At 38.4% G+C, this 23,029-nt stretch overlaps 1 protein-coding gene and 2 long non-coding RNA genes across 3 annotated transcripts; 2 read left to right on the top strand and 1 right to left on the bottom strand.

Annotated features, from left to right (window-relative positions):
• The first annotated feature begins 1,827 nt into the window (after positions 1-1,827).
• Positions 1,828-12,208, top strand: LOC148730317 (uncharacterized). Its single transcript, XM_088761259.1, has 11 exons — positions 1,828-2,331; positions 3,550-3,595; positions 4,167-4,221; positions 5,110-5,248; positions 5,827-5,890; positions 6,505-6,585; positions 7,304-7,365; positions 7,479-7,530; positions 8,137-8,228; positions 8,640-8,753; positions 11,957-12,208. Exons 1-10 carry the CDS (start codon positions 1,859-1,861, stop codon positions 8,740-8,742), a joined length of 1,167 nt encoding a protein of 388 aa, XP_088617385.1. The 5' UTR covers positions 1,828-1,858; the 3' UTR covers positions 8,743-8,753; positions 11,957-12,208.
• LOC148730315 (uncharacterized) lies at positions 12,034-21,302 on the bottom strand. The gene is made up of 2 exons (XR_016001727.1): positions 20,726-21,302; positions 12,034-12,452 (listed from the first exon to the last, which is right to left on the bottom strand). It is a non-coding gene; the product is annotated as an uncharacterized LOC148730315 (long non-coding RNA).
• On the top strand, positions 18,496-19,427 carry LOC148730316 (uncharacterized). The gene is made up of 2 exons (XR_016001781.1): positions 18,496-18,724; positions 18,854-19,427. It is a non-coding gene; the product is annotated as an uncharacterized LOC148730316 (long non-coding RNA).
• Positions 21,303-23,029: the final 1,727 nt, after the last annotated feature.

The following is a 23,029-nucleotide window of genomic DNA, read 5'->3' as shown; positions in this document are numbered from 1 at the left end:
TATTTAGGTGTCTTATTGGATAGTCATTTGAGTTGAAAACTTCACATTGACAATGTGGCACTAAAAATAAGTAAAATAAATATTTAACAATTATTCCACGAGCGCGCGTTGGATATGAGATGATAGATAGCCAACGAGGCTCGTAGCGCCGAGTTGGCTATAATCATCTCATATCCAACAAGCGCGAGTGGAATAATTGTTTTATTAGAAACGTTAAATTAAATTATTAAATTTTATTAAATTTTTAGCTCCCTTTTAATTTTAAGCTGACACGTACGCTTACCATATTTGTGGATTATGGTATATTGGCTGATATACCATAATGGCTAAGCCAATAAAAAGTCTTGAATTGCATTATCCAATGATCTAGTTTTTAATAAATCTTCTTAGACGTTTTGTTGTGTAGTATCGCTGAGGATTTTTACGAGTTGTGCCGTATTTTGACGAGCCCGTAGGGCGAGTCAAAATACAAATAACGAGTAAAAATACTCAGCGATACTACACAACAAAACGTCTAATAAGTTATTTATTATCCAACACGCCAAACTGCTATTTCAGTGCGGGCGAATTTCGCGGATGTTTATTTACGAGGAGTGCGTGACAGAAGTATGCGAAGCGGAACGGAAATGGCGCGTTGTTGTGCTACTGTTTCTATTTTCTTCATTAAATGAAAAAATTTTCTGGTCGTCAAGCTGTTTTTCTTCGTTCGATTCATCTAATGAACTTGGATCTATATTTGCCAGCCATTCTGACTCTTCGTCGTCGGAAATATGATTCAAATAAACTGTATTGTAAACTGTTATTATTCAAATAGGTGTATAATCAACAAATTTGAATTTTTTTTTAATCGGAGAATTCACTTCAGCTCGTTCTGTTGTTTTCACTGACAATCATTGTGACAATCAATTGTGACAATCAAAGTAATCTTGTTAGTACATGAACAGCACTTCTGACAAGTGCTCAAGGCTTGAACATGACTAAGGTAGAAAATGGTGATTTCAAAAGCAAAGGGGGGAGCTAGCATGAAAGTGGATTGGTTGATCAGCACATTTTAAGCTTTCAAAAACTGATGGATTAGGATAGGATACCATATGTTAGCCAGAACCAGCAAAGGTAGAGGACTATAGTTAAAATATAAGTACCACAGAGGAAAAAACATGATGTACACTCAATAAACAGTAAACTTACACCGAAAAAAAAAAAGAAGAATAGCCAGCGCCTTCTTTTTAAAATTGACGGTAAAATGTTTCGAATACCAGCTCATAACAACCCTGCCTTTTGTACAAATCTTCTCTACCGTAATTATCTATCACTTTTTACTTCAAACTTTCAAATTCTGAATAAAGACAGAATCAGGGGACGGATTGCCTTTCTTGAAGGATACACTTGTTGATCAGTCTGGATTCTAGTCTCCCTCGCAGCCATTTTTTTTCATGTCACGCAACGCTCCCCCAAAAGAACTTACGGGTGAGCGTTGCGTGACATCCAAAAAAACGGCTGCGACGGAATCTATCTGGATTCCGAAGCATCTAAATTTCAGTACCAGCTCAAAACTTAGTATGCTGATCGGCGTGGCTCGCGTGTTTCGATCCGGCGAGGAATGTGAGTGCGAGTGAGGTCCGCGTAAAGGCAAAACATCACTTTCATTTCCATTCCTCATTCCCCATTTCCTATTCTCGTTCCTGATTTTACCGGCGAGAATTTTTATCCGAGCTTGTCCGATCTTGCCCGATTGATTTCCGACATTCGTGTCGTAGTTGTCTGTTTATGAAAATCGCCCCTTGCATTTCTCCAAGAACACTTCAAGAATCTTGAACTGTCATTAGAGGCTTTTGCATGCTGAAATCAGAGTAGAAAAATGCTATGTTTGCAGAAAGTCGAAGGGAAATCCCATGATCCATCTCTGCAACCGAAAAAAATTGTGCTAAAACCGACTGTCACTAGTCTCGGACGCAGTAGTGAACACTCGGATGTTGTTATGGACAGTGCCATGTGTCCTTTAATGATTAGTCGTGTTCACGCTGAAATTCATTTCAACGATGGAAGGTTCAGGATTACTTGTCAAGGACTGAACGGGCTGCTAGTAAACAAAACAAAGCGTAGTTCTGCTGTCCTTTGCGATGGTGATGTAGTTGTCTTTGGAGGTGCAGGAGCTAAAACGAAAGAAGGACAGAGTTTGTCAGCGTACGATACGGAACTTGTTTATGTTTGTAGTGAGGTCTGCCAAAATGATTCTGAAGAAGTGGGCTCCTTTGGAGAAGGAACTAGCGATGGGAGTGTGCGAAGGCGAAGCAAACGGAAAAAGCCTGTATCACCAAGTGAACTACGGAGGTATGGGTACATAACAGAGAGGCAGGGGTACTTTGAAAAGTGTTAGTAGGGCTACTGGACCCAAGGGAAGGAGTGCGGACTAGAAAGAGAGGTGAAACATTTTAAAGGGGGGGCTTTCTGGCTTGAGATCCTTGAAATATGCTGGAATAATGAAGTATTATAAGAAGTCTTATGGAAATAAGGGGAGAAGAATTCATGTACTGTAGTAGAAGGGTATCTGTTTTCAAGTTGCCCACAGAGAGGCAATTTTGTTATGTTCGAGGATACGACACATTGTGCTCTCACAGTTCCTCTCCCCACCCAAGAGTGTGAATGGCTGACAGACAAAGCTGTCAGGGGAAGTTGATGAACTACTGAGGGGGGAGGGGAAAGGGACTGGATTGCAATGGAGCAGACTTCTTAGAGAAAGTAGCTATACTGTGTTTTCTCTTTTATGTTGAGCATGACAGGTGAAATAAAGTTCCAAACCTGAGGAGTATTCTTCCACCTGTTGAATTTTCAAGAATTTCAAGCAATTTTATAAGAAATTTATTACTTTTCTAGGGAATTCTTCATCAAATTGCACTAAAAAAAACTGACGCCATATTGGGTTTAATGGATGGAGGTCTTCTAACATAGTCTTACACTCCATTGGTGCTCTGAACACGATAGGGCTGGATAAGAATATTACTAGGAACCAAGCCAGTCTTTCTATCTATCAATCACGTGCTTGATTCAGCTAAAAACTGAAAAGATGATTATAAAGAAAGGAATATTTCTACAGTAATGATATGAAACAGGGGGTGTATCACAATGCTAGAAAATTACTAAATATTTCGAATCACTAGTGATACCAGCAATAATATCTAACCCAAATGTAACTAAATCGACAAGCATGCACAATAAACTACAAATCATACCTCTTTCTCCAATCTTAACTCTTATTCTTTAAGTCTTTTATCCTTTGCTCCATTCGTTCTGATCGGATGTGGTTATGGAAAAGGCTAATTTGATCTGATTATTTAATGTTCCTTGCGTGACAATGGAAGTTACGTAAACACTCTTAACTATTACCTGTTAATCAGTTATATTGGGTTTCAAGTGCAATTGAAGGCAGAATTCACGAGTGACGAGATGGAATTTTCTTGAATCGCATAATTGACTGCACTACTTACAGTTGTTATGTATACATTGGTGTGAAACATGTAAAAGGTTGAGTTGTGTTTTAATGATTTTCAGTTCTTCTCATGAAAAGAAGGCAAAAGGCAGCATGGAAGGCAAGCAGGTCAATTCTTGACTTTTTATAATTAAAAGGCATCAGTTTTAAAAACAAAATAATGATACTGTGAAATGTTAATTTTTAATTTATAGCAGATATTTAATAATTTGCAAATCAAAAGGAGGAAGTTCAGTTTTATGCTCCAGAAAAGGACATGATACTATCTCAGTCATCGAAAAGACACTTGAAATTATGATGCTTCCTGTCGCCATATTAAAATAGGAAGACTAATCTAGCCTTCTGAAAATTTTTTCTCAATGTTCTTTAAATGCTATCATTATAGATGCCAATTAAGTGTTGTTCACGACAGTAATGTGTTGTTCAGTAAGTCTGGATACTATTTTTGTCATCTTTTGGCAATCAGTGTTAACAGTAAGGGAAACAGCTGTTTTTGCTTTTTTTGGAAGCACATTTGAAACCTTTATGGTAGAGATAATTATGTGGTTTGAGGAGCATTCTTCTCCTTTAAAAGAGATAAATTGAACATTTATTAATTAAAATTATTTATTCTTTAAGGTATCTATTTATACTGCACAATGTTTTTGGTGACTATCATGATCATTAATATATTTTTCAGGTTTTGGAAGGTGATCAAAAGGTTGATCCACTGGAAGAAGTTAAAATGGACAAAGGTACATTGAACTCCAAGAGGTGAATTAAACACAACTTCATGATGTATGATGCAACTCTCCTCAGAAGGCATTCTGTATATTGAAGGAATATGTGGAACAAAGCCCTTAGTGTCATTTATGGTAAAAAAAGGTAGATTAAGTCTGTACTGGAGCCAAGTGGCCCACCCAGTGGGAGACTATCCTGGTTTCCTTAGCATGACGCGACTAGGAGTATCACTACTCCCCCCTAAATGGGATGCTAGTCCAGTGCAAAGTTATCCCCCAGTATTTCATCACACTTCCCTGTTAACTCTGAACAGTACTCAGTCATTCTCCTCTCAGTTCTGATAGAAAGCTATCTTCTCCATTAAAATTGATACCTCAGTGTTTCTCAGATTGAACACAGGGAGAAATGGTTATGGCATCTTATTACACGACTCGGGCAGTCAGAGAGCCAATAACTAAAATCAGCCAATTAAAATGCTCTATTGCTGGTCAATATTCTCTCAGTATTGGACCGGGCACTGTCCTGAATGGTCCCGAATGATACTGCACTTGTGTCCCTCTGAACTTCAGTTGTATAATAAATCTCTAATTAACCAAGCTTGCTTGGGACCGTACTGGAAGAATATCGGCCCTCTGTCTTTTTTGTACGGACCTCGCTGCGCTCGGTCGGTACTGTCAAGACCTCGGGCCAATATTCTTCCAGTATGGCCCTCGTGCTTGATTATAAGATATATATATTAGTAGTTGTTTAGCCAGGGCTCGTGTTATAAAATTCTCCCCTCAGTTCTGATAGAATGCTATATTCTCCATCCAAATTGCCAAGTATTCCTCTAAAATAACACACAGGGAGAATTGTTTATGGCATTAACAGGGCTCATGTTAATTTTCCCTTTTAACTGGTAGATGACAGCAGATCAAAGAAGTGCCTGAAAGCTTTCAATGAGGAGTTACTTTGCTGTATCTGTCGTGAACTCATGGTATTGGCACACACTTTGCCTTGCTCACACACGTTCTGTTTTGGTTGTATCAGGGACTGGCTTTGGTAAGACATGTTACAGAACATTTTTGGTTTCAGTTCAAAACTCATCTCAACCCTTTATCCTCAAGAGTGACTAACATCTATTTTTTCCATACAATATCATCCCTGTATCACACATAAATGTCAGAAGAAGTAGGAAAATGATCACAAACAAAAGATATAAGCTCTTCAATGTTGAACAAATTCTCCTTATCAGCACCTTAGGTAATGTATTGAGAACAGTATCTATGGAGAATATGCACTGATGTTAGGGTTAAGGTAAATCCATTTACAGTAGTCATGTCAAATTATTTTACAATACATTATTTTATCACTCGCTGCATGGTCAGAGTAGAAATTTTTTATTCAGAAGTATAAAAATAATCATAGGCTAAACAGAGTCATTCATAAAAACTGAATTGTTTACTTGTTTTCTGTGAGGAAAAGAACCAAGGCACAGTTTTTGTGTTCTCTTCAGTTGCAAAGGCATGATGTGTGAACTGCCCAGTTCAGTGCTTTAATTGAGGTGCTAACCAATCACATTTTAGAATTTTGTTTAGGGACCATAAAGTGTTGAAGTTATTTTTCCTGTTTCTTGTTAGTCATTCAAAAGACTGTCCAAACTGTAGAGCAAAGGCTCAACTCAAGTCTGCTGTACCAGTTAAGGTGAGGTAACAGTTAAAGAGGTGTAGATTAGACCCCTAAGGTTATTTTTGATGGAACACCAACTTCTCTCTCTTTTTATTTTTTTGTCAGGTAATACATGACAATTTGGAAGGAGAACCTTGTAGTCTATCATAAGTCAGTCAGGCCTTTTTTTCTCTCAACAGTTTTGCTTGCCCAACTAGTGAAAGTCTAAGTGAATTGCACTTGTATCCTATAAGACATTCTCATTAAGTGAAAGTCTAAGTGAATTGTACTTGTATCCTATAAGACATTCTCATTAAGTGAAAGTCTAAGTGAATTGTACTTGTATCCTATTAGACATTCTCACGGTCAGCCTTAATGTTTTGACAAAGTGTGACATCCCGGAATAGGGGTGCAGTTTTTAAAATACTGTTTCTGATCTATATGCTCATCTGTCAAGACTACTCTGTTTGTGCATGGTCTTAGGGATTCTATGTGAGTTCAATATGCTGAGCTGCACTTAATTCTTATTCACATGTATACAAACAGTTTTTTTCTATTTCTGTGACCTTTCCACTACTTTGCTGACCAGAATCAAGAGTTTAGTTGTTATGACAGTGGGTAATTGTTGAGCTTTCTGTTTGACCCTCCAGGTGTTAGACAATACAATAAACAAAATAGCAGAAGAAGTTCTTTCTCCAGAGGAACTGGGAGAGAGGCATCTAAAAATTCAGGTAAGCAGTACGTTATTTGAAACAAAAATCTTCAACTTTTGCTGTCCAAGTTAAGTTTTGTATTTGATCTCTGACAAATTCTGGTGAAATGAAACATGTCTTTCTTGTAGCATTTTTCTTCTCTTTCAAACAAAAGTAAAGCAAATACACTTGTAAACAATTAATCACCTTAGTGGAATAGAACAATGGTGGGTCCCTGGTGAAAATCTTTGGTGGATATTTAAGGATCAGTAAAGATCTTCATGAGGACCTTTGAGGTTCTCTTGTGTCTCTTCATGAATATCCCAGAGAATTCTTTGAGGATCTTCACAATGCTTGTTTAAAGATCCTCAAGGATCTTGCATTTTCTTGCCAAAATCTTCAGAGATCTGGCAATTTCTTGCCAAGGTCTTCAAGGATCTTGCATTTTCTTGCCAAGATCTTCAAGGATCTTTCATTTTCTTGTCAAGATCTTTGAGGTTCTTCTATGAATCTTCAAAGATCTCCAAGAAGTCTTGTCAAGAATTTCAAAGATCCTTTAAAGATGTTGGCATGAAAATAAAAGATCCTTGAAGATCTTTACAAGAAAATAGAAGATTCTTAAAGATTTTGGCAAGAAGTGAAAGATCTTTGGAGATATTGGCAAGAAAATAAAAGATCTTCAAAGATCTTGGCAAGAAAATTAAAGGAAAAAATTAACCAGTAGTACTTTTTAATCTTATTTCACTTTCCTTTATAGGAGATGAGCAAAGAAGCAAAAAAGAAAACTCCAAAGAAAGTTGTGCCTGCTTCATCAACCAGGTCAGGGCTGGTTCAGTTGTGTTTTTTTCGTAAAGGCAACTTTTTGTTTAAACGTAAGATAGATCATAAATTTCTTCATTTAAAATTTGCTTTGATTCTTTTTTTCAATTTAGTGATAGTGAATCTGATCAAGGAGGTAGTGACAGTGAGAATTATTCAGAAGAGGTACTGTTGATTCAAGTTGTTTTTGTCATATTGTATTTGGACTATTTGGTAATCTTACACAACGGTCAAAATCTATCCTTCACATCTCCTCTCAGCCCCAGTCTGTACAAGTCGTTAGACCAAGAGGGACTGTGACTGGATCTAGAGAAAGGGCCGAAATATCTCAGCAAGGGTATTCAGAGCTAAACGTTACTAGAATTGTTACGTAGGCTGCCTGCTGTTTAGAAGAGACAGAAAGTCTTTTTGTACGCTAAGTTCTTTCTTTTGTCACACTGAAAACATAACTTGCTGCATAGTTAATGATTTAGGGTACTGTGCGTTTTCTGAAGTTAAAATATGATTAGTTACGCGTATTTTGCCAGGAAATTGTTTGATCGTGTGGTCTGATTATCCCGGGGGGTGAAGTCCAGATAAAGACTGTTGTAGTTGGTAATGACTGACGTTTCCACGATCTGAGCGTAAGTCGTAGTGAGCGTTGAATGGCTTTGATGCTGACTTCCGCTACCAACAATAGTCATTTGCATGACCATCAGACTACACGATCATATTTTTATTTTGAAAATCAGAATATGGATGATTTAATTGTTTTTCACTTCTTTGTTCAAGGAGTCTGACTACTTTGATTATTCTTACGGTGTCGACCATGCGCGTAGTGGTCGAGCACAATGCAGAACTTACGGCAGCCTCATTCCAAACAGGTAATTTGTTGTTCCTAAGAATACGTACCAGCCCCCCCCCCCTTCCCCTCCCCCACCCGCCTGGTCCATTACACGAGGGTCTCAATGGCGGCTTTTATGGCTTATGGTTAAAATTTTCGCAAATTTACGGCTGACACCAGCAATTGTTTTTACGGTTAACTTTTCTTTCCCCTAACGATTAAAACTTGTCAATTTGTACGCCAGACAGCTGACGTTTTAGGCCATTTAACGGCTATCAGTTTACCCTATTGAGGTCCTTTCGCGCCCAAAAGCCGAAAGCTAACAGTGGAAGGACATTTATTTAATGAAAACATCCTCTTACAGAGAATAGTTATGGCCCACTGCTTTCGTAAGACCGCGGTTTGGGTTGGACCTCGTGTAAATAACTGGCCCTATGTGTTTTAATCACAGGTCTCTAAGGTGGGTTGTTTCGTTCACCGATCATGGATATCGTCAGTACAGGCAGAAGCATATTACCACCATTTGGAGTGTTATTTACCTCTTGACCATGTGAGATTTGAGAGGGTAAGTTGATAAGTTTGTTGAGGCGCATCGGAAAAGTACTATATTCTTAATACACTCACGTGAGACATTCAATGTGAAAAAGTAATTTAGAATGAGTCAGTCAGTCTTGCAATATACACATCCTGACACATTTTGAACTTGTGTTCAGTGAAGCTAAGGGCTCGACGAAAAGAACCTTTGCTACGCCAGATGCGAAAAACCACTAAAAAGTCCACTTTTTAGATGTGCCCAAAAAATATGTGGAAACGTATTCCTCATCTAAGGCAGCAGCACAATGCCCCGAGGAAAGGGCAAACTAACCTCGTTACACTACTTTTCACCCAAAAAAATTCAAGGATTTAAATGATATTTTACAGGGTGGTCGAAAACGAAAATTACAACAAATACAAAAAATATGGTGGTCAAACGTGGGACTGACCGACCGAAATAGAATTAATTTTCCCGCGAAATGCTGAAATAATCCGTAACTTCCACGATGCCACGAAAACTTCTTCAACGTGCCATCAGAATATAAGTTTCAGACTAATTCGTGCCCATGCCACTCGAACGTAAGATCTTACATTTCTCGTGCACCTCACTCCCAGAGTTCCGTGCGGCGCGCTTAAATCGATTTTTTTAATTTTTTTCACGCTCGAAACGTCAGCCAGCTTCCATTATCAACTCAGGTGATAAATCCAAATTATACTTACGGCTATGTTAGCCCAACGGTCAGTGCGCTGACTGTTGTGCGGGAGGTCCAGGGTTCGAGTCCCGGCTGGTCCAACACTCGAGGTCTTAAGTTTTGGTGGTTTTCATCTTTCGAGTGACAAGCGACTAAATACAGGAATGGCTCCGACCTGCAATTGGATGATGAAAATAGTAAAATTTAATAAGTTACATCTTAACTCCTTGCTTGTGAGTATTGTTTAACCGTGTGTCTCGAAGCGGAACAATGAATTATCAATGCGAGTGAAAACACCGATGTGTCAAACAAGAAATGGTTACTTACATAGCGAAGGGAAGGCAGAGCCTTTCTCGTTCAGCGAGGTCGTTCAGCGATATTCTGGCGATGACTAACTCATCCGCTTACTAGTTTCGCTGACTAAACTCATTTGGTCGGTTCAGGCTGAGTTCAGGAGGACGAACAGATTGGAGCCATTCCTGTATTTCACCGCTGACAGGAATGGCTCGACTCATGCGTTTATTAATTTGTTTTTTGTTCTGGTAAAATAATTTACAAACTGAGATAAAATTGCAAGTATCTTTTATTCGGTTATTCTTAAGTTGAACATTACAATGCTTGTAAACGAAGCCTCCTTAAATTATTACAGGGTCATGTAGTGTCTAAGTTTTAAATAAATGCTGCATCTGCATGTCACGTTTCGAGAATAACGCAATGTTATAAGCATTCAGAAAGTTGAAGTCGTGCCTGTAAAAAAACCGAGGTCACGCAACACTAGAGAGGTACCGCGTAAGGTTGCAAATGTGACATGCAGTTGCTGCAAGAAAAGAGTATGCATTTATTGACTGAGTGGGAGGGCCGGACAGTAAAATACCAACCGAGCGCAGCGAGCTCCTTGCGTCACGACTGAGAGCCATTTATTTTCCAGTACGGCCCGACCTTACTCACTCAATAAGAATTTATTGTCACACTGTCTTTTTCTTTCTTTCTACTTTCGCATCACTCAGGCCCTCACACGGGGATTTTCTTAAAATTGTTTCGATAAAAGCGCCCAGGTGGTCGTACTGGTCATATGATAGATCGACATTATTACAGAAAGTACATGGCCCTGTATTAATAAAAGAAGGCTTCAATTACAATCAGCGTGGAGTTTAAAATAGGAAGAGCGCTCTTTCAGTTTTTTATCTCAGCGTATAAATTACTAAACGTTCAACATGGGAAGAGCACTCGTTCAGATTTTATCTTAGTGTATAAATAATTTAGCCAAAACGAAAAAAAAAAAAAAACTCCTCCAGCCGAGCATACTGTAAATTGAAAATATCGGTCGCAGCGTCATGTAACACTGCGTGATTTTCGAAACATGTATTTTAATTTTGACACTACGTAGCCCTGTATTAATTTTAGAGGGCTTCATTTGCAAGCATTGTAATGTTCAACTTAAGAAGAACCTAATAAAAAACACTTTTAAATTTATCGCAGTTTATAAATTATTTAGCCAAAACAAACCAAAAAAAAAATTAACAAACACATGAGTCGGAGCCATTCCTGTCAGCGGTGAAATACAGGAATGGCTCCAGTCTCTGATCTTCGTCCTCCTGAACTGAGCCTGAACCAACTAAATGAATTTGTTCCGCGAAATTGGTCAGCAGATGAGGTAGTCATCGCCGGCATATCGCGGAACGACCTCGCTGAACAATGAAGGCTCTGCCTTCTCTTCGTTAGGTGAGTAACCATTTCGTGTTTGACACATCAGTGTTTTTACTCGCATTGATATTTCACTGTTCCGCTTCGAGACACACGGTTAAACAATACTCACAAGCAAGGAGTTAAGATGTAACTTATTAAATTTTACTATTTTTAACATCCAACTACAGTTCGGAGCCATTGCTGTATTTAGTTGCTAGGTTTTGAGTGTTAAGCCGCCATGTTGGATTCGCTGCGGACTGGGAGAATTGGGACGAGAATGCGAGAATGTCGGAGTGGGTGGGGGGACGGGGAAAGAAAACCCTCCCCCTCACCTTTCCCAATTTTTCTCTCTCCCTCCCACTAGCGTAGTAAACTTTTTACCTCGTCCCAACTCTCCACTGTTTCTCTAATTCAAGACGGTGGCCTGAACAGCCCATGGGAATATCCACTCGCCCCGCCAAAATCCGCCTACACTGCAGGCTATTAAAATAATTGAGAAGAATTTGCTACCTTTCAGTAACTTCAAGAAATGGTTAGATATTTTAGTCTTCTCGGATAGGGACGAATAAATGGAGGTCCCGTCTCCTGCAGGTTTGGGGTAGGAGACGTTAATTCCCCACACATGAGATTACAGAGTGATGGATGTCCTCCCCTGGGGTGGGATGGGTGAGATGTACAGGCCTCCATTTAAACCAGTTGCAAGCTGAATTGGGCTGGCCTGTCTAAATATCGTTAATACAAGTACAAATACAAATACAAATAATACAGTCAGCCACTAAGCTAAGGCTGTAGAATTACGCTCAGCTACCTCAGTTTCGCCATTATTTTAACAACATTCTTTCTTGATCTACTGTAGCTTTCTATCACCAGTGACCTTTCAAGAGCTGACAGAACACTTGTGACGGAAAGACTCAGAGAAAGATGAATTTGGCATAATGAAAAAGAGAATAATTTATTATTTTTGTATCGAAGTACGGTAAAACCTGCTCAATTGTAAATATGGTAGATAAAGGTAATTGTTTAGCGTTCAGAGAAGTCTTTGTTGAGAGGAAGTCATAAGGACAATGACATTATTTAATGAAATAAATTTTTAACCACAAACTTCAAATTTTTGTAAGTTTATAAGCCTGTTAAAGAATTTGACTTTACTGCCAAGTCTCTCTCGAAGGACACTTCTGTAAGACACAAAAATGAGAAGATTCCCGCGCCGTCATGATGACAACCTTCTGTCACACCCCATGAGAACTTCTTCGTTAGGATTGCAAACGTCTCAGAACGCTGTTCACACTTTCTTGTGTATTGATTTTATGTTTTCTGATATTTGCGCTGAGCATAACCACTTCCACTGCATGCTGCAAAAAATTATGAGAGAAAATTGAGAAAGTATGCTTGAACCCTAGATTCTCTACAAGAGCTTTCTTTTTTTTTTCCCTTCGATTTGAAGTTTTTGATACATAAAAAAATAGGCAGTGAATTTCTTCTAAAGGTAAAAGTTATAATATACGTTTATTATGAAAATCTGGTAAGTAATTGGTAAGACTTTAAACTATAAAAACTAATTCAGTGTCAACTTCTAGAACCTTGCTGCGTGAATTTATTCTGACCTCGTTCTCAAGTTTTAAGTCGTGAGGAGGGAATTAACACTTGTGAATCCCTCAATTCATTTACATCTTGGTGTTCCTCGTGGTCTGAACTGCTTCACTTCATTGAAAGACGTTAAACACTCGTAAATTAGTAATTTCTAACAGTCAAGGATCGCCTGGAGCACCTAAGAATTGTTTTCTATTGAAGACTCACCAAGGACTGATCATGATAGCTGGCCAAATCATTTTCTCGACGGACACAGGGTGAGGCTGGGAAGGAGTTTATAACTTGTAGTTTTGTTGTTTTATCATAGCACGTACGCTTGTTAAGATGAAAGAATGCTACATTAACCGTAATAGATCTTCCCTGGAACACTTTTAAAGGGTGAACTTATCAATGTATTATATTGGCAAGCCGGAGGCGAGTAAATGTTTGGTGGAGAGGGAAATTTTCCTCTTGGCGGTGAATTGAAAGGAGTTGAGTCTTGGGGAGGAATCCTCTATGAATAGGCGTTAATGATATTTACGAAAACCTTTGCATGGCGTTAGGGTGACAACTTCAGTATTGTTCTTTTTTTTTTTTTTTTTCGAGGATTTATAAATAACCTAACTGAACCGCTTTAAAAAAATGGGAAATGATATTTTCTCTTTGCCCTTTCAGGTAATAATAATAATAATAATAATAATAATAATAATAATAATAATAATAATAATAATAATAATAGGGTGGATGCACGCATTGTAAATCATATGTGCAAGAGAGTTGTGACGCTGGAAATGAGCTGCCCGTGGGTTAACAATCGGACAGGAAAGGATGAAGAGAAGACACTGAGGTACGGACCCCCTCGCTGGGAACTAAGGCAGCCGTTCCCAGGCTACGAGGTGAAGCGATATAACATCATTATGGATGCCCTCGAGGGGTGGTCACGGGAGCTGGATGTCATGATGCGCGAGCTGGTGGGAGGCAGAAGCACAGACGTACTGCGAAAGATGCAGAGGGCAGTGCTCTCGGGCACGTACGCTGAATATTGCCCGGACTTTCAAGGTGGCAGTTTGACTCTCTGTTAGAAGGAGGACTGTAGACAACGGACAAGCTTTTTAGGATTAGTTAATGTACATTTATTTTTTACTCCATGGCTCACAGGTTACGGTTTTCGCCCTGTGCTGCCTGATTAGAATGTAGCATTCAGTTGATTTCTCTGCGACATAACAATAATAATAATAGGGAGAAAGGAGGACGAGGACTACGAGCCATTGAGCAAGAGTATTGAGCAAGAGAATTGATTCTTTTGAAGCTGTATTATAATCTAGTTTTATTGTATTTATAGTCTTTGAATAGTTACATTGTTCGACTAGTTAGTTCTATTTTTAATCTCTATGGCTTAGAATGCATTACTTACTAACTTTAGTTTTGAGGGCCACTGGTTTATCAGCGCAAGCTGTTATGTATATACCCTCTAAAGTCGATTATTATTATTATTATTATTATTATTATTATTAGTATAGGCTGATCAAGATCACAACAGCAGTTAAACTCTATGAAAGTCCAGACCCCAAGATGAAATCTGTGCAACGGTTTGAAGAATGTGCTATAGTCAGGGATTCTCCTCTCATCACTGACGCGAAGAGGTTTGCAGAAGAACTGGATACAACTCTGAACTTGAATGCCACTGAACCATCATGTAGCCCAACAGAAGAACCAGAGATAGCTACCCAAGATCTGCACATCAAGAAGCATATAAAGAAAGTGGTAAATGAGAAACTTGTCAAAAAAGTCGAAGATCAACAGTGGCAAGGAAGTCTTTAAAAGCAAGATGGCAAGATGATCAACTGAGCCATGAAAATTGTTTTGCATGGCTCAGTAAATGGCAATGTGCTCCTACCCACTGTATCGCAGGCATCATGGAACTGTACGAACAGCTCACACCAACATAGGTCTACATGGCCTAGAAGACTGGAAAAACGGACAAGAACGATGTCAAATGTAGAATGTGTGGCGAAGGTCCTGAGAGCATGACACATGTACTTGCTGGATGTCCATCATTAGCTCAGTCCAAGTACTTAGAAAGGCACAATTTTGTTTTGAAAGTGTTCTTCTTTGAGATGCTCAAAGACCTAGAGCTCGCTGATAGTACTCCGCCATGGTTCTCAGATGTGAAGCCCAAACCTCTTTATAAATCACATGATGCTGAGGCATACTGGGATGTACCAGTATAGGCTGATCGTACATATGTACGATCTAATCGTGTGGATGCACGTTTCATCCACCACAAAAACAAGAAGGTACTTCTGGTGGAAATGAGCTGCCCTTGGATCAACAAAAGAGACAAAAAAGAAAAAGAAAAGACTAAGAAGTATGGAGCACTTAGACTTGAGCTGACAAAACAACACCCAGGATACAAGATCTCACAAGTAAACGTCATTATAGATGTACTTGGAGGATGGTCTAAAGCTCTGGAAACTGAAATGAAGGGCATCTTTGCTACAAGATACAAAGAAATATTGCTGAGAATGCAGAAAGATGTATGAAATAGCACTCTAAACATTGCAAGAACATTTAAACTGGTTACATCGTAAGAACTTTAAGGACATTATGATTTGGCTTTTATGAACAGTATTTTATGAACATTTTAAGTTAAGGATATTTTAAGAGCTGAACAGTACATCATGAACATTTGAAAAAAAACATCTTAGTATTGGGCCAATCGACACTTTAATTGTTTTATATTGATCATTTATATTTAAGTAGCATGAGATACTATTATAGTTAACACTCCTGTCAGGCAGATAGGCTACGAATTTTCGCCCTATCTTGCTCAGCTCACTAGCATCCAAACGTGTATACTGCATAATAATAATAATAATAATAATAATAATAATAATAATAATAAAAACTTTATTTAAGTGTCAAATGTATTTAGCTGTACAAGCACAAGCTAATTGTGGACACTAGTCTAATCAGTGATTATTAATCAATTAACAATATAAATTCTAAAATCTAAAAATCTAACATAAATATCTAACATAAATATCACAGTAAAGCATAGGAATGAATGGTGAAGGAAAACAATGCAAGCAAAGAATTGCACCAAGGTACGAAATAGCATCCAGTTAGTCAAAATAGGTCTTTGTAAATGTGTAAATGTCGCGGAACATCTCAAGGCAATGTATTGACCTACACCCCAACCCTGTTGATTAATAACGCCAAAATTACGCGTATGTTAGGGAAGTGCTGTCTTTATCAGTCACTGGTGGTTTCTCATGTAATCTCATACAACAACAGTTAAGCAGCAAAATATTTTCACAAGAAGTAATATAATTTTCAAGAAGTATTTTTCTTGTCTGTTCTAATTTTTTAAGTTTCAAGAAGTCAATATTGAGAAGTAAGACTTCCTGAGCTATTTTGTGAAGGAGAACTTGTTACATTAAATTTCAAAAGGCCATGTTCAAACGAATACCTTGCCATCGACGAAAACTGCACGAAGTACTAAATTGGTGTGGGAAAGATTTCCATATAACCTCATAACTATCAAAAACAGAGACGGTAGTCCCAAAGGTGATCTGTGGTTTGGCCTCTGCTTTTATTTTGTATAATGAAGTATGGGTTTATACGGAAGTCTGGCTCATCCTCGGTGTAAAAACCTGTGAAGCTCACGAGTGACGTAAAACAAAGACAAAAAACATTATAAACAATAGCGTACAGCAAAACAATACCTCATGAAACAAAGAAGACCTCGTCAGGCTTTTACGCCAAGGATGACCCCGTAATTTCAAGCTGTTTGGCCTACTTATAACCCATCTTAAAGTTTCAAGTTTTGAAGTTCTGGAAAACTTTGTCAAGACGAAACTTTGCGGTTTTCATTCGTAAGAGTCTTAATCATCGCGAGACGACGAAATGATCGGCTTGCAAGTATAAATAAATTTTTAACGTACGTCACGACGAAATGGATAAAGAAACACGCCAAGGATTTCAAAATTCTCGCGAATCAATTGATACGTATGATGCACGATCCTCGCAGTAGAGAGCGCTATTTATGCAATAGCGAAAATCAGATCTGAAAAAAATCAGGCCTGTACGGGATTGGAACCACTGACCTCTGCGATAGTAGTGTAGCGCTCTACCAATTGAGCTAACAAGCCAACTGGGAGCAGGCCGTTAAGTTGATTCGTAATAAACCCGTGATGATAAATCAGATACAATGAGCTTCTCAGATTTCACATGGTGAGTTGAAAGAAAAATTTTATGGGCATTAGCTCTCTTAACAAAAAAAATAAACCTTTTTTTGTTTTTTTACAGACTCTGTTAATAAAAAAGAAAAAGAACAACAAAAGTAACCATAGAATGCATGCCTAAACAACGTTTTGTAAAAAGTGTTTTGTGTAATATACTAGTATGGTGTTTGAAGGTTGTTTTAGTAAATGTGAAAGTCTTTGCTAAATTTATCCTGCCAAACCCGTTTTCACTGAAATAATATATTTTGCATTTTATAATGTATTTAGTATTAATTTTAAGTTAGAACTACACGCCCTAAAACAACTTTCCCATTGTGGAATGGGGATGTAAAATTTATTAGATCTTTTCTAACATTCTTTAAGTAAAATAATAGCTGCAATTTTATCATTACTAAAAGGTTTCTGTTCCTTTAAAGTTATATCTGTACCACAATGAGCAAAATCTAGAAAAACTCTTATAAACAGCTCACAGTTTTAAACTCAACTAATTTCTTCATTTCTGTTCCATATTTCCTCAAAATTTCGGAGATATGTATCAAATGTTTCTCTCACTGAAAATGTTAAACTAGTACTAGTCACCAAACGTATGACACAGTCTACAAAAAGGCCAATCAACTGATGGACTGATTAGATCGAAAAGAGGGAGTGTAAGGACTACTCTTCTGGTTGCCATGGCAAACAGTTGTCACTAACAGAGATTAAAGGGGGACTCTAGAGAATTGATTGCCAATTATGGGGGATCATCTGAATACAACGGATCCCCAGGGGGGGAGGGGAATTAGATCGAAAAGAGGGAGTGTAAGGACTACTCTTCTGGTTGCCATGGCAAACAGTTGTCACTAACAGAGATTAAAGGGGGACTATAGAGAATTGATTGCCAATTATGGGGGATCATCTGAATACAACGGATCCCCAGGGGGGGAGGGGAATTAGATCGAAAAGAGGGAGTGTAAGGACTACTCTTCTGGTTGCCATGGCAAACAGTTGTCACTAACAGAGATTAAAGGGGGACTATAGAGAATTGATTGCCAATTATGGGGGATCATCTGAATACAACGGATCCCCAGGGGGGGAGGGGAATTAGATCGAAAAGAGGGAGTGTAAGGACTACTCTTCTGGTTGCCATGGCAAACAGTTGTCACTAACAGAGATTAAAGGGGGACTATAGAGAATTGATTGCCAATTATGGGGGATCATCTGAATACAACGGATCCCCAGGGGGGGAGAGGAATTAGATCGAAAAGAGGGAGTGTAAGGACTACTCTTCTGGTTGCCATGGCAAACAGTTGTCACTAACAGAGATTAAAGGGGGACTATAGAGAATTGATTGCCAATTATGGGGGAGCATCTGAATACAACGGATCCCCAGGGGGGGAGGGGAATTAGGTAGTTTACATGGTGACACAACCAAAATTCACCGACCCACCTAGCCAAAGGATAAATAATGACCGGTTCCTCAATCAAACGAGCAACTTTGGATGCCGGTCAAGTGCCGTATCTCATTACTCGAGTTTTGACATATTCTAAATATCCCTTGTTGATTGATTTACTTTGACTGAGCTGCTCCCCTCTGCCATAGTTAGTAGAGGGGACTGGTTAGGAAACGCGGCAAACTTCAGAGGGCCGGCCTATTGTCTGTCCTCTGAGCTTCGCTTGAACGTCACGTGACCAATGACCCTGCACAGAACCAAAACAACATGGAGGACATGAACGACTTATTTTTCTTCGGCGACGATTTTGATGCCATATTGGAAACTTTGGAAAACGAGGAAGAATTACAAGAGCACTTTGTCGAAGCAGCTGACTCTGTACGTCTTTTAGAAGCCTTTAAAACGTTATTTTCGCCCAAAAACTTTGTAGTTATTGATGCCCTTAGCAATGGCATCGGTCGTAGTACAACGACATATTTTTTTTACTGAAAGTCGTTCGATTTTTAGGTTCAATACGAAGAGGGAATTGTTTGCGAGTTGTGCCAAAAGAAATGCAAGACTAAGGCTGGATTAAAAAGACAAGACAATAAAGCATAAGGAGGAACAAGTGCGGGGAAATCAACCGACTCAAGAAGCCAAATTCACTGCTGAAGACTTCGAAGCGTTATCAGTGAAAGCACGAGATAAAAAAATTGAAAGAAAATCTACCCTCAAAGCGCAAAAGAAGAGCTACGAAGATATACGATTGCCTGGGATGAAGAAAATATGAACTTCTCAGAAGTAGAATCCATGTATATGCGTTTCGTTAAAACTGGAAATGCAGAACAATTCTACTCGAAGTACTATTCAAGAATAGGCCTCAATTCAACAAAGATTTTTGTGGGGTTGTCAAGTAATGCGGCAACATTGTTTAGTACCAAAGTGGCTGATTGTTTGATAGCTCACAGCAAACAGAAAGATGAATCACCAAATCTCAATATCCCTACTAAACTGTGTAATAGAGAAATGGCAGGGTTACAATATATTGGAGGATATGTACTGCACAAGCTTTATAGCAAGGTGAACAATGTATATAATCCCACAGCACATACTGAACAAACAGCTTCAATACTGAAAGCTGGCAAAGCAGAAAATTTGCATGTTGCAGGGAGTCAAAAACTAATTTCATCTTTAAACCGAGGTGGACTTTGGGTTATTTCTAAACAAGCTCAAACAATTTTTAAGAGAATAGAACATAATTTTAGGATTCTGACCTCAGGAAGTCTCCTGCAGAAGATTGACCATGTTAAGATAGAATCCAAATCAGCTTGTGATGTTCAATTGGTCTAAGCATATAACACAATGTTGTTGGACTCAGACAGTGGTAGATAACAGCATTGCAAAAGATGTTTTGGACAGCATCATTCATTTATATGTTACTGTACGGTGTTTTTCACTGGCTAAAGATGTTATACAGAAACACAAAATTCAATGTAAACAAATGAAGACAAAAACACTACGAAAGGAAATTTGTAGAGCCAGCAAAGAACAAGAAAGGCAGATATAGTTAGAATTAAGAGCCTGCCACAATTTGTCCATAAGTAATTTATTACAAAAGATTAATTTCGTAGCTACAACCTGCAATATATTAAATATTACTCATTAATGATTATTTTATAGACAAAATGAGTATAAAGGCTAAATGGTTAAAGTATCTAACATAGAGTAACTTATTTATTTTCAGCCAGTCTTCTCGCCAATTCTTGTATTCTGCGTTTCGCGGCGCCGGTAGCTTCCAGATTCCAATTCCTTTACTTCTCCTACACGTTCCACAGCCAAATACTGAAAAATTTTCACCTGCCATTATGTCCACTGACTTGATTAATATTTTTAGCTATATTTTGAAGGTAAGATGTCGCTCGATCACGGAGAAAATCCAAAAACTTAAACGCTACGTGACTGTCGAAACAAGCCCGCGGGGCCATTTTGGATTTATGTGTGCAGGGTCATTGTAACGTGACCTCGATAAAATCGAACAATAACCTATCCGACTGAAGTTTGCCGCGTTTCCTAACCAGTCTCCTCTACTAACTATGCCTCTGCATTTTTTGGTAAGTTTGAAATTTTAATTTACTCATATGGCGTTTTGTTTCTCGTTTAGGTTCGACTGATTAAGCAGAAAATCGATTTAAAATAATGATTTCCTTGAAAATAAAAACCCCTTATTTAAAATAAAGAAGAAACAAACAAACAAATAAACAAACAAATCACGAGAAAAAAAAACCAGCACACAAAACAAAGAAGGAAACGAGAAGTAAAAAGGCCACTCACACAAGATAATTCCCGCAAGATGTTTAAGCTGCACAATAACCTGGACACGCCATAAAATCATAAACTAACCTGCGTTAAAGCATCTTTCTCTATTAACTTGATTTTATAAGCTTGTTCATAGTCCATAACGTACGATGTCTCTCTTCTTTCTTGATCGTCTGGTGGGCGATAAACACGAAGGAAATTACAACAGCGTAAATATAACACTGAAGGAAAGAACGATGCAGATTCGTTCGGGAAGGGGAGATCAGGAGGGGAAGGGGGAAAGGGGATATGGGGGTATTATGGGGATCGGAGGGAAGTGGAGAAATATACGGGTTTTATCACCAGATCCTCGATTTGGGCTAAAAGACCTTTGAAAATTATTCTAATGTTCTTTGGGTATGACTCAAATCCATTTCCTCTTCGAGAAGTAGTAATTTCCAAGATGTTCCTGTAGATGAGTCAGGATAGCTATAGGAAAGGGAGGGTTTGGTCAAAAATGGAGGATAACGGTACAAAATCAACTGTTTTTTTTCCTTTCGTTCATCTACCTTGTACCTCTGTGGGAGTCTCTTTCTTCGAGAAAAACTGTTTGAAACAAATGCCATAATATTGCATGGAATATCCTTCACATAAATAGCACACGCACATCAACAATTGTGGTTTTTTCAGCACGATAAACTATTGCCTTTTTTCTCTTTCTCGGAATTGAGCAATGTCATTCTTCCCCTGAAATAAATTTAAACTCCAATTCTCGGCGAAGGAAAAGGAACAATTTTCGTAAACGCAAATTTAGCCAGTACTCGTAAATTTAATTGTTATGATATTATAGGAATTATATGAGTACTACAGTTCCTAAAAGAGCCCCAGGACCCCCCCTCTCCCTTTTTTATTTCAAAATTTCACCCCTTTCTTTATTTTAAAAACTTTACCCTTTTTTATTTCAAAATTTTCGCTCCTATAAGATAAACAAACAAAAAGTAAAGTTTCACAAAAATCTCAGAGCAGATTTCAAAGGAATGAAATCAGGGACCGGCCATTATTTATCGCCTGAGGGGGAGGAGGGGGTCAGAGAATCTTGACTGTCATAATTACATTTATCTGATCCCCGGTAATGCTTTGTAACATTCTTATGACCCCCCCCCCCCACCCCTCCATCATTGACAAATAATTGGCTGGCAGTCATTTTTCTATAGTTCTCTCCCTTTATACTCAGTCGGCGACGACTAGTTCCCTCTCTGTTCTCCCTACAAACCAAATCATCGCCCATAATCCTCCACCCCCTCCCCCTTCAGTTTATTACTAATGACTCTGGTTCCTGAATAAGAGATCTAAAACAGCATGGTTTAACAGCTTGCTGGGAGTTAAGAAAACTGGTATGGCCCATAAATGATATGAAAAATGCAGACAGCCGTATTTATTGTATTTCAGTCCTTTGAATTCTAAATGAAAGTTTCTGACTCAATGTTAAAAAGCTAGAACAGTTCCTTTGCCAAAGCAGGGCCGCCGTACAAGGGAAAAGAAGAGGAAATTGAACATGGGGGCAAGAGTTCCATAGAACCCCATACATTAATTATGCATAGAGTGTTGCAAGGAAACCTTTATACTTAGTCTTTATGAAATGGAATGCATAATTAATGCTGGGGTTATATGGAACTCTTTCCGAACATGGGTTCTAAGTGTCAGAAGACAGCAATGTGTGATTGTTAAAGTAAATTAGATCATAACCCTTGTTCAGGAATCGGTCATTAATTATTAAACGGGAGGGGGTTCAGAGTATTTTGGTTGTGTCACATTAAAACAATTTCTCTCCCCTCCTCCTCACCTTAAGGCCTTTTTTTATAATTACGATACCCCCACTAATTGGCGGTCAATTTCCAGTATTTTTTTTTTTTAATTCTCTTTTGAAGTTTTGGATGCTCTATTATAAAGCTAAAGCAGTTCCTTTGCCAATGCGCAGCTGCCGTACAAGGGAAATGAGGAGAAAATTAAACCTAGGCTCAAAGTGCGAAAAGATGGCAAGGCGCGATTATTAGAGTAAATAATGTTAGATAACTAATGAGTGGTCCCTAAGAAACCGAAGTTTTAAAGGTTTGCTGATATCATTCGCTGAGGAATAACGTTTTCATGTGCTGGAGATCGATATTTCTCCCGACAAAGCTGATGCATGAAAGGGTTCAGTTATGGAATCTTTGCGGTGATTAGGTGTCGCTAGATTACGATTATTTTCAAATTGCCCTAATTAGTATTGAATTTCCTTTCGTACATTAACTTGTGCATGCAAAACGTAGTGAATTAGACTTATAGAATATTGCAGCTTTCAATTTCATTCAGTGTTCACATAAATTATACCCGTGACAAGTTTCCGCACACTTTTTGTTTCACCGATAA

This window comes from Stylophora pistillata, chromosome 5 (assembly GCF_964205215.1).
Source record: "Stylophora pistillata chromosome 5, jaStyPist1.2, whole genome shotgun sequence".
NCBI lineage: Eukaryota > Metazoa > Cnidaria > Anthozoa > Scleractinia > Pocilloporidae > Stylophora > Stylophora pistillata.
The sequence above is the reverse complement of the archived record's forward strand: the minus strand, read 5'-3'. Positions and strand labels throughout refer to the sequence as shown.

Bases quoted from the DNA above. Each gene is read 5' to 3' on its own strand.
- LOC148730317 (XM_088761259.1), top strand. From the start codon at position 1,859: ATGCTATGTTTGCAGAAAGTCGAAGGGAAATCCCATGATCCATCTCTG. The intron at 3,596-4,166 runs GTCAATTCTTGA...TATATTTTTCAG, and splicing joins GCAGCATGGAAGGCAAGCAG to GTTTTGGAAGGTGATCAAAA. The intron at 7,531-8,136 runs GTACTGTTGATT...TCTTTGTTCAAG, and splicing joins GTGAGAATTATTCAGAAGAG to GAGTCTGACTACTTTGATTA.